This window comes from Pongo abelii, chromosome 2 (assembly GCF_028885655.2).
Source record: "Pongo abelii isolate AG06213 chromosome 2, NHGRI_mPonAbe1-v2.0_pri, whole genome shotgun sequence".
NCBI lineage: Eukaryota > Metazoa > Chordata > Mammalia > Primates > Hominidae > Pongo > Pongo abelii.
Window position 1 is genome coordinate 97,684,297 of NC_085928.1, and position 12,170 is coordinate 97,696,466.

At 38.6% G+C, this 12,170-nt stretch overlaps 1 protein-coding gene across 8 annotated transcripts in view; it reads left to right on the top strand.

Moving 5' to 3' along the window:
- The window catches only part of TASOR (transcription activation suppressor), a 60,777-nt gene that overhangs the window by 34,837 nt on the left and 13,770 nt on the right, over nucleotides 1-12,170 (top strand). For 5 of the 8 annotated variants that reach the window (XM_024244356.3, XM_009238892.4, XM_054552030.2 and 2 more), the window contains 4 exons: nucleotides 1,508-2,209; nucleotides 6,999-7,402; nucleotides 8,630-8,774; nucleotides 9,982-10,041. In XM_024244356.3, the coding sequence (XP_024100124.2) occupies nucleotides 1,508-2,209; nucleotides 6,999-7,402; nucleotides 8,630-8,774; nucleotides 9,982-10,041 (1,311 nt within the window). The remainder of the gene's footprint in view (nucleotides 1-1,507; nucleotides 2,210-6,998; nucleotides 7,403-8,629; nucleotides 8,775-9,981; nucleotides 10,042-12,170) is intronic. The other 3 variants (XM_054552028.2, XM_054552031.2, XM_054552029.2) reach the window with 1 other exon arrangement.

Consider the following 12,170-nt stretch of genomic DNA (forward strand, 5'->3'; position numbering starts at 1 on the left):
TTCTTATATCATGTTTCAGGAAATACTGGGGGTTAAGAGGTATTAGCAATATAAGACCCAAATTATATGAATTTTTTTTTTTTTTTTTTTTTTTTTGAGACAGAGTTTTGCTCTTCTTGCCCAGGCTGGAGTGCAGTGGCGCGATCTCAGCTCACTGCGACCTCCACCTCCCAGGTTCAAGTGATTCTCCTGCCTCAGCCTCCTGAATAGCTGGGATTACAAGGCATCCACCACCACGCCCAGCTAATTTTTTTGTATTTTTAGTAGAGATGGGGTTTCACCATGTTGGCCAGTCTGGTCTCGAACTCCTGACCTCAAGTGATCCTCCTGCCTCGGTCTCCCAAAGTGCTGGGATTACAGGCGTGAGCCACTGTGCCTGGCTGACGATTTTTTTTTTTAACTATGAAAAATTAATTTGTGTTTATCAGTGCTCTCATAAAGCTTCATTATAATTGTTATAGTACTTTAGCTTAGTTATGAGGGTTACTTATTTACTTATTTTAGGGATAGAGTCTCACTCTGTTGGAGATAGAGTCTCTGTTGCCCAGGCAGTGGTGCGATCATGGCTCACTACATACAGCCTTGCCGTCCGTCCTAGGCTCAAGTGATCCTCCTGCCTCAGCCTCTTGAGTAGCTTGGGATTACAGGCGTGCGCCAGCACACCTAGTAGCTAAGTTTAAATTTTTTTTTTTTCTTCAGAAGCAGGATATCACTATATTGTCCAGGTTGTTCTTGAACTCCTGGCCTGAAGCGATCCAACTACCTCAGCCTCCCAAGCTGCTGGGATTACAGGCATGAGCCACTATGCCCGGTCTGTGAGGGTTTTGTATGATTATTTTTTAGCTTAGTTCAATTTTGCATTCAAATTTTAGTAACTCTAAAGCATCATTTGCCAGGATAAATATTAGGCCATTCAAAATTAGTAAGAATTTTGGCACTGATATAAGACAAGATTTGTTAACCACCTTTTCTAAGAATGAACTTTAATACTATGTATTAAGCTAAAGTTCCCACTAATGGCTTTATTTCACTGTTGGATTAAGGATGAGTTTCTCAATTGTGGCTACTCAGCATCTACATTTCTGTTCATGTGAAGTTAGTTACTACTTTATAAGAGGAAGGGATGACATGCAGGACTGTTTTGCTTGGAGTCTCAGATCTTGTTCTGTCTCTATTTCTTCTTACATGTTGCTTGCCACTATTTGAATTTCCTGGGGGCAGTAGGAAGTGAGATCTTCAATGAGTGGGTGATTTTTCCTTTAAAAATGTGTTCTGCTTTTTCATTTGTTTTAGTTTCTTATTGGCCTGTTTTAGGATCCTGGACTTTATAAGCATGCTATTCATACATTTGCTATATTGTATATATGTACTAGGGTACATACTCGTCTGGTTCAACATTAATGTATAAATGTTTTTATACTTCTTTGGCAATATTTAGATCTTTATTTGATTAGTTTCTTGATTGCTAACATGGTTTGCTTTTTTTTTTTTTTTTTTTTATTTACAGCACAAAAAGGTTCAACCAATGCAGCACCACAGGAGAGGCATGAGAGCATGCCAGATGTATTAAAAATAGCTCAGTTTTTACAGTTTTCTTTGATTCAGTGTCGAAAGGAATTCAAAAATATAAGCGCTATAAATTTTCATTCTGTTGTTGAAAAGTATGTAAGTGAATTTTTTAAGCGAGGTTTTGGTTCAGGTAAACGAGAGTTTATTATGTTTCCATATGATTCACGATTAGATGATAAAAAATTCTTATACTCAGCTCCCAGAAATAAATCCCATATTGATACTTGTTTGCATGCCTATATTTTTCGGCCTGAAGTGTATCAGTTACCTATTTGTAAATTAAAAGAACTATTTGAAGAAAATAGAAAACTTCAGCAGTTTAGTCCACTTTCAGATTATGAAGGTCAAGAAGAAGAAATGAATGGTACAAAAATGAAATTTGGAAAACGAAATAACTCAAGAGGTGAAGCCATTATATCTGGAAAGCAAAGATCGTCTCATTCTTTGGATTATGATAAGGATAGAGTCAAAGAATTGATTAATTTAATTCAGTGTAGGAAAAAGAATGTGGGTGGGGAGTCAGACACAGAAGATATGAGAAGCAAAACTGTCTTGAAGAGGAAGCTTGAGGATCTACCTGAAAATATGAGAAAGCTCGCCAAAACCAGTAATTTATCTGAAAATTGCCATCTGTATGAAGGTAAAATATCAGATTGCTCTTATAACAGCCAAAAATAAAGTAGTTCTGTTCTTTCCGGTAGTAGAGGGGCGTATAAATTAAAGCCTGAGGGTCAAATTCAGCCTGTCCACTATTTTTGTAAAGAAAGTTGTATTTGAATACAGCCATGCCCATTTATTTATGTGTATATAGCTGCTCTCATGCTGTAATGGCAGAGTTGGCACTGAGACTGTATGGCCCACAAAGCCTAAAATACTTGCTACGTGGCCCAGTACAGGAAACACTTTACAATTCCTGCCCTGGTACATCAGATTTCTAAATTGTTTGGTTTAGGTTAACATGACATCATAATACTAATCAGAGCTCTTGTCCTTTTATATTCCTTTATTTTTTTTGAGACGGAGTCTTGATGTCTCGCCAAGGCTGGAGTGTAGTGGCATGATCTCGGCTCACTGCAAGCTCCACCTCCTGGGTTCACGCCATTCTCCTGCCTCAGCTTCCCGAGTAGCTGGGACTGCAGGTGCCTGCCACCACGCCCGGCTAATTTTTTGTATTTTTAGTAGAGACGGGGTTTCACCATGTGAGCCAAGATGGTCTCGATCTCCTGACCTTGTGATCCTCCTGCCTCGGCCTCCCAAAGTGCTGGAATTACAGGCATGAGCCACCACGCCCGGCCATATTCCTTTATTTTTATAGTTGAAGAAGTATAATATCAGAATATTAGTATCTTTTAGGCTGTTGTGTAATGAAAAGGAACCTTCTGAATTTGAAAATAAAATATGCATATACATATTCTTTTCTACCGCAAGAATCCAGGAATATCTTTGGGTTTTCTTTTTTTGTTGTTCTTTTTTCCTTTGTTTTGTTTTAGTTGACAGAAAAAGACATGTAAGGCGCTTGTTTTAAGTGTGTTCGTTTCAATATCGCAAGTCAGCTAAAACACTTTTATCTAGATTTTTAAGATCTTAACACTACTAGTTGATAAGCACGGAATGAGTTCTTGTGCATTCAGAGAAAGTTGACATAACAATCCACGTTTTGTGTTGCTGTTGCTCCTCTGAGTGATTATGGCACAACTGAGTATTCTTAGGTTTTTTATTAAGCAACTTGTCTCTTCAAATTCAGTGTGTCTTAGTCTAGGTTAGTCAGATCAGTGTCTTAGTCTAGGTTAGTCAGATTAGTGTCTTTTTACACTTTTGCTCTTAGCAATCTGTATTTGTATCCTCACTTTTCACTTTCCTGCTCTTTTTATTTATTTATTTATTTATTTTTGAGACAAAGTCTCACTCCGTCACCCAGGCTGTAGTGCAGTGGCTCAGTCTTGGCTAACTGCAACCTCTGCCTACCTGGTTCAAAAGATTCTCGTGCCTGAGTCTCCCCAGTAGCTGGAATTACAGGCACGTACTACCGTGCCTGGCTAATTTTTGTATCTTTAGTAGAGACGGGGTTTTGCCATGTTGGCCAGGCTGGTCTTGAACTCCTGACCTCAAGTGATCTGTCTGCCTCGGCCTCCCAAAGTGCTGGGATTACAGTCGTCAGCCACCATGCTCAGCCTGCTCTCCTTTTACTTTTATTGTTACGGTATTCAATATGGTAGCCACTAGCCATATGTTGTTATTTAAGTTTGAGTTAAAATGAAATTAAAATACATTTCAACAACCACACCATTGTATTAGTAAAGAGAGAGAATATTTCCATTATTGCAGAAAGTTCTATTTGACATTACTGTTCTTTGCAGTAACTATCACGCGTTTTTCTTTAGTTAACCTGTGTGTCTCTTTCTCTTTCCAATGTTGTTACTCTTTGTCCGTGTTCTTTATCTCTTTGGTGGCCTTCCTGACTTACTACCTTCTTGCACCCGTTTCAGTATCATGTTCTTCTCAGTATTGCTTTGCTAATTTGCTACCAATCTCATCTTATATACTTGCCTTTTAAGGCTTTGTTATAGACTAGCCATGTCCAGCCATGTTTCCCACTGTTCTCTCACATGTCTTGGTTAAGGGTCATCTCTCTCTGCTTAGAGTATATCATGGTCAGTCTTTTATTTCCCTCTTTTTTTTCCTGAAGTAGCTTCCATTTCTTTGAAGCCTTATATCTTTGCAGTTGATATTTCTCTTCAGCTTTCTGTCTATTCTCCTTAATGGTCTCCTCCTTTAGTTTATGCTGGATTTGCAGTCTGTGCTGAACCTGTTGGTACTTACTGACACATACTGTCTTATCTTGTGACATGTCTTGAGAGTTTTGTTTACTGTGTGCTAGGTACTTTATGTATATGAACTCATTTATTAATAGTTCTTGAGTGATAGGCATTATTATCCTAATTTTGCAGATAAGAAAATCATCTCAGATAAGTTAAATAACTTTACCAAAAGTTATGAAGTTAGTGGCACAATCCGAAGTCAGTTCTGACCGACTCCAAAGCATTGTTCACAACAAACTGCTGCATTTCCTGTCACTGAGCACATTATATGCACTCAATAAATAAGATACTTAGTTTTTGGTACTGTTTTTGTTGGTAACGAATTCTGTGTATGTGAAAAAATAGTTGTGGGTAAAAATCAGGCTTCATCAATAATTAAAATGATGAGAAAGCCATACTAATTATAATAAACCAAATGAGAAATGGGGCAGAGGAAGAAGGGTAGAGTACTTAACTAAAACTAGTGACTGTCAGACTTGCATTTTTAGGTGTTTCTCACTTATTTCTTTTTAAGTAATTTTGCATACTTTGTTTCTGAAGGTAGAGATTTCAAGGTTGTGTTCTAACTTTTTTTTTTTTTTTTTTTGAGACGGAGTCTCTCTCTGTCGCCCAGGCTGGAGTGCAGTGGCGCAATCTCGGCTCACTGTAAGCTCTGCCTCCCGGGTTCACGCCGTTCTCTTGCCTCAGCCCCCCGAGTAGCTGGGGCACGTGCCACCACGCCTGGCTACTTTTTTGTGTTTTTAGTAGAGACGGGGTTTCACCGTGTTAGCCAGGATGGTCTCGATCTCCTGACCTCGTGATCCGCCCGCCTTGGCCTCCCAAAGTGCTGGGATTACAGGCGTGAGCCCACCATGCCCAGCCATATTCTAACTTTTAAAACACCCTGATCTTGATTTGGTGGTGAGCCCAGTCATTTTATGAGGTAACCTCCTAACCCATTCCCACCACCCCTTATAACTTTTAACATAAACTGTTTTGAGGTACAGTTTATATCAGTGTACCTATTTAAGCGCACAGTTTGATTAGTTTTGACAGCTGTGTAATCACCGCACCAATATATAGAACTTTTTTTTTTTTTTTTTTTAAGATGGAGTCTTACTCTGTCTTCCAGGCTGGAGTGCAGTGACCCGATCTCGGCTCACTGCAACCTTTGCCTCCTGGGTTAAGTGAGTCTTCTATCTCAGCCTCCCAAGTAGCTGGGATTACAGGCGTGTGCCACCATACCCAGCTAATTTTTGTATTTTCAGTAGAGACAGGGTTTCACCATGTTGGCTGAGCTAGTCTTGAACTCTTGACTTCAGGTGATCCACCCTCCTCAGCCTTCCAAAATGCTGAGATTACAGGCGTGAGCCTATAGAATTTTTTTTTTTTTTTTTTTTTTTTGGGTGATGGAGTCCTGCTCTGTCGCCCAGGCTGGAGTGCAGTGGCACGATCTTGGCTCACTGCAGCCTCCGCCTCCTGGGTTCAAGTGATTTCCTGCCTCAGCCTCCCAAGTAGCTGGGACTACAGGTTCATGCCACCATGCCCAGCTAATTTTTTGTATTTTTTTAGTAGAGACGGGGTTTCACCTTGTTAGCCAGGATGGTCTCGATCTCCTGACCTCGTGATCCGCCCGCCACGGCCTCCCAAAGTGTTGGGATTACAGGCATGAGCCACCGTGCCTGGCCAGAACATTTTTCTATGTTGCTTTGTGTTCTTTGTTAGGTAGCTCACCCCACTCCACTACTGATCTGCTTTTTGTCTTTTATAGATTAGTTTTGCCTGCTCTATAAAAAGTTTACATAATTAGAATCATACAGTATGCACTCCTTTATTTCTGACATTTATTTTTGTTGTGGTACATTATACTCTTAAATTAGAAATCCTAACTCAGGCTTCACCCAATCCCTACCCCACCCCCATATTAAAGCACATGACTTTCTGAATGTTTGCGCCCTTTACAAGCTTTAAAATATATTGATTGTTACAGATTATACAGATTTATAGTGCACGCATGGAACCATGTCTTAACGTGTTTCCTCTTATAATGCTTTTTGTTCTTGATGCAAATTTCGTGGAGATTTCTTCAGGGTGATTTTATGTCTGTAATATCCTAGCTTCATTATGAATTTAAGTAATCTCGTCATTCAAAATAAGGTGTAGATTTTAAGTGTGTCAGCCAGTGCCTTAAGGACAAAATATAATAGGTATGGAAAAGATAAAAATCAAATTAAGTCATTTTTTTAGTAGCCTAGTGTAATACATATATAATCCTAACAATTAGCAAAATAGTAAGTACAAATGTTTCATCTCTTGTCAGGCACCTGGTTGACTTTGAGATTTTGATGGTAGTTATTAATACACATATTTAAAACCTAAGGCATGAGCTTATTTTCCTACTGATAGAATGCTTAAATTACAATGGAAATTAAACTTTAATAGCAGTTTCGAACTATGTGCAAAATTTTACAATTCTGTTTGTAAAGTGATGCGAATATTTATAAAGTCTAAGCAAATTGGTTGAGTTCTTGACCATAAATGCTTTATGATAATTTTTTAGGTATATTTGATTTTAAAAATTTTATGCTAGCTTTTAAACTTAACTTCAACCAATGACTTCCTTTTTCTCAGAGTCTTCACAGCCTATTGGCTCACTTGGACGTGATGCTGACTTGAGGCGGCAGCAGCAGGATACCTGTAACTCCGGCATTGCTGACATCCATAGGCTGTTTAATTGGTTATCAGAAACACTAGCAAATGCACGCCATTCTGATGCATCTCTGACAGACACAGTCAACAAAGCCTTAGGATTGAGCACTGATGATGCCTATGAAGAGCTGAGGCAAAAACATGAGTATGAGTTGAACTCTACCCCAGATAAGAAAGAATATGAGCAGCCTACTTGTGCAAAAGTTGAAAATGCACAGTTTAAGGGTACTCAGAGCTTATTACTAGAAGTTGATACAACATCTAAGTATTCTGTTGCTATTTCTACCAGCGAAGTGGGCACTGACCGTAAGCTACATTTGAAAGAAGTAAGCATATAGCTGTTGGTTACCTTTGTGTTTGTGAGTGTGTGTGTGAAAGAGGTGCTGTGAGTATGCTTCAGGGAATGATTTTTTCTTTGAAAAAGAAATAAAATGCACTTTTGAGTAAACGTGCCTGTCTAGGATGGTACTTCCTAAGTTATTCCTTGTTACAAAGAGATAAATGCTGAAGTAGTTTTCCTTCCTTCTTAGAAGCTTAATATATTGTCTACAGTTTACTTGTTGTGATAAACCTAAGGCAAAACAATCTGTTAATATTTGTCAGAAATGGGTTATTGGGAGTGAATTCCTTATTGTTTCATAATGAAGTTGAATTATCAAAGCATTGGCTTTCTGTCGGCAGTAACAGAGAACCCAAACGTGAGACAGATGAGGATACCAGTCTCAGTACAGCAGTGTAACAAAGTTAGGTACTTGGTATTTCTTACACAAATAGGAATGGAACATAAGCAGCCTTTAGGATTACCCCTGAAGTGACTCTCAGCCTTGCTTATTAGAGTGTCCAGTATATTTATGATATATGTTCAGAGTGCTGGTTTGTAGCTGAGAAGTAGCCTTATCTCCCTTAAGTAGTCGCTGCATCACTGGGGAATAGTTAATAGGATTGCATCATATTCCTATGGGCTTATTTCTTCATTTACTGTCTCCATTTTCTCTTCCCTGCCTTTGTTTAAAAGTTGTATGCATGTCCCCATTCTTTCTCGATGTCGTTTTGGGATGTTTATTTCAAGGGGAAGATGATGGCAGGAGGCTTATTTGTTGGGGTATGTAAGGTAGGCACTGAGGAACTAACCTGTATTAATATTTCCTGATATCTTTTGTATTTTAAATCAAGTTGATGAGGGGCGGGGGCATGGGTTGTGAACCTAGCACTATCCATTTTTATAACTAAAGTTTTATTGGAGTACAGCTGTGTCCATTTGTTTAGGTATTGCCTGTGGTAGACTAGAGAGTCTGGCCTGCAGAGCCTAAAATACTTACTGTTTGGCACTTTAGCATAAAAGTTTACCAATCCCTGTTCTAAATTAACATGAAATTGTGTTTTGAGGGAAAAGATGTTTTAATTTTGAGACTAGAGTATAACTTTACTATGTTGATTTTACACATTTGTAATGTTTAGATTGAAGCACGTGAATTTACAGTGAAACAACAGTTTATTCTTGACATTAAAATGAATTGAAAAGAAAGCTATTGAGTGTGTACTTTGATTTTCAGGATCCAAATTTAATTAGCGTGAATAATTTTGAAGATTGCAGTTTGTGTCCCAGTGTTCCCATTGAACATGGATTTCGTAGACAACAGTCTAAGTCAAATAATGTTGAAGAGACTGAAATACATTGGAAACTGATTCCAATTACAGGTAAGAAAAGTATACTTGGACTTGGGTTTGCTTCATTTTACTTAGAGACCAATTTCCTGAAGGTTTCCATCTTTTGTGGATTTCACTCTTGGGTCACTAGGTGCTTCATCTTACTTGGCGCTGACATCTTCAGTGTCTTATTTTGAGTAATACAATGTTCATCACTGAGTGTTGCTGTTCTTGGTCAGCATCAGCAAGATCACCTTAAAAACAGTGATTTAAGACACACTGTCTCTATGGAGTTTAGCATGCAGACTGCTGAATGAAGACTGTTGGCAGAAACAGTTTTTGATAAGGTGAGGTAGCTGCAGAGATAAAATGGTGCTCTTTGAACAACCAATTAAATGCTGTCTTCTCAAACTTTAAACTTCACCATTAATAAGCTGTCATCTAATAAGTGATAATGTTGAGGTTCATATATTAGAAATTTGATTTCTTAATACTGGATTATCTTAAATAAATTGGATTATCTTAGAGAATGGCCTGACTGATCAAATGTAAATGTTATTGAACTGTGAGGCAAAAAGTTTAGCAGATGTTGAAATATTATCATTTTTTTGGGTAGCATTCTAATTTCTCTGTGCAAACACATACATACACACACATAAATACATACTCTTAATATTCCAAGTTCTTACTCACTTTTCTTAGCTAAACATTTTTTGGAAATATTTTCAGGGTATATACATCTTTTCCAGTCCTACATCTCTAACCTTTTAAAAACAATAGCAACAGCAAACAACTTTTTGTTACAAAGTAGACTGGCCTGTGAACTAGACTAGAACCTGCTGAGACTTCCGAGGACTCTGAGAAGAATTTATAAAACTTGATGAGTTCCCATGGGCTTTAGCACCATCTTCTACTTAACACCTTTCTGGAGGGCAGGAGGCCTGTAGGTGATGATAGAGGGAACCTAGTATTGTTTTATGAGGTGGAAACATCAGCTTGAGTAGGAGAAACAAAAGAAGTAGTTGATGTAAGAAGGTTATCCTAACCGTTTCTCATTTAGACACCTTCATACTTGGTGTTGGGTCATTTGAAGGTACAATGTCTTAAGTGTTGATATTCCATCATCACCAGTATGACCCTTCAGATTATTTTAGGCAGAAGAAGGAATGCTTGCATCATTACCACTTGGGGTTGTCTGAAAGGTGCTTAGTAGGTATCACTAATGTCTGAAGAGAGTCTAATGGATGCTTTCCCTCAGGAGGGAATGCAAGAAGCCCAGAAGACCAGCTGGGGAAACATGGTGAGAAACAAACACCAGGTGAGAAGACTTGCTTTGCTTTTCTTCCCAGTGTGCCCTTCTTCAGAGTTGCTGCTTGCATTTCTGATACTACATCAATAGGGCATTGACTTAAGTTTTTTTAATTACAGAAAATTTGGACAGTACCATATTTATTTATATGTAAATCATTACTTGAGTTGTATCCAATATTCTTACTATGAAGATTGTTCAGATAAGTCACTGAATATTTATATAGATTAAGTTTTCTTCGCCCATAGTAGAGTCTATCTTACAATATGATTTGGGAAGACCAGAATATATTCTTAAGCCATTTGTGCAGTATATTTTATGATAAACTCTTTTTTTTTTTTTGTTTTTGGTTTTTTTGAGATGGAATCTTGCTCTGTCACCCAGGCTGGAGTGCAGTGGCGTGAGCTCGGCTCACTGCAACCTCTGCCTCCCAGGTTCAAGCAATTCACCTTCCTCAGCCTCCCAAGTAGCTGGGATTACAGGCGCATGCCACCATGCCCAGCTAATTTTTTAATTTTTAGTAGAGATGGGATTTCACCATGTTTGCCAGGCTGGTCTCAAACTCCTGACCTCAGGTGATCCACCTGCTTCGGCCTCCCAAAGTGCTGGGATTACAGTCTTGAGCCCGCAAACCTGGGTTTCTTCTTTTTTAAATTTTAAAAAAATAGCCAAGAGGGGAAGACATTTATATTTTAGGTATACTATTCATAGTCTTTTAACTTAGTTCTTCTGATTGTAAAACTAATTTCTGCAGGTAGTTTAAATAAGAGATTAAGGAACTTGGATTTCAGAAACAATTGCAGATATTACTGATTAGCTAGTTGGCAGTGGGTACCTAGGAGATAATCTTTGTCTGAGCTTGGTGGATTCAATTTCTCTGCAGATGGTCATAGGCATTGTTTTCTTGCTTACAGTTTGGTGGTGATCTTTTTTATATTTTCTTCAGTTTTGTTGTATCTGACTCAGAAATTAAAGTGTTGTTTTTTTATTTGTAAGAAATGTGAAATGACTTTCTTACTACATCTTTGTAGTAATTTATTTCCTTTGGGAATTCCCTTCCCCCGCTAATTAAAGTTACTAGCTTCCTTCAAGAAAATCATCTCCTTCTAGGAACATGTGGTTGGAAAAAAAAAAAGAAACCATGAACAACAGATATATAACATAGAGGAAAGTTCACAAATCTTTTTTTTTTTTTTTCCCTCTGATATAGAATCTCTGTCTGTTGCCCAGGCTGGAGTGCAATGACATGATCTTGGTTCACTGCAACCTCTGCCTCCTGGGTTAAGTGATTCTCCTGCCTCAGCCTCCCAAGTAGCTGGGATTACAGGCATGTGCCACCGCACCCGGCTGATTTTTGTATTTTTAGTAGAGACAGGGTTTCACATTGTTGGCCAGGCTAGTCTCGAACTCCTGACCTCAAGTGAGCCACTGAACCTGGCCACAGATCTTTATTGTACAGCTTTTTGAAATTTTACATACATACATGACCACCACCCAAATCAAGGTGTAGAACGTTTCTAGCATCCCAGAAGATTTTCTTCCACATTTTCCTAGTTAGTACTCTCCTTGTTCCCAAGTAAGCGCTAATCCGATTAGTTTTGCCTGTTGTTGAACTTAGGATAAATAGAGCCTACTCATGTCGTCTGTCGTGTTTTGTACTTTCATGCAATATTATGTCAGGGAGTCCATGTTTTGCATCTATCAGTAATTCTTTTCTGATTTCGGGGTTTCACCGTGTTGGCCAGGATGGTCTCAATCTCTTGACCTCGTGATCTGCCCACCTTGGCCTCCCAAAGTGTTGGGAGTACAGGTGTGAGCCACTGTGCCCGGCTAGTAGTTACCTTTCTTATGCTTCAGAATGTTCCATCAGCACCTGCATTCCTCTTATTTGGGAATACCATCTTTATATTTTGTAAGCTAAAGTGTAGACATCTGAATGATGGTGCCTTTAGAGAACTGACTACTCCCCTTTCACTTAAAAGTTAAAATACTGCAATTAATGGCAATAAGTTTTTTTTTTTTAAAAAAAGCACAGTGTCTGATGTTTGTAATCCCAGTACTTTGGGAGGCCAAGGTATGCGGATCAGGAGGTCAAGACATTGAGACCATCCTGGCCAACATGGTAAAACCCTGTCTCT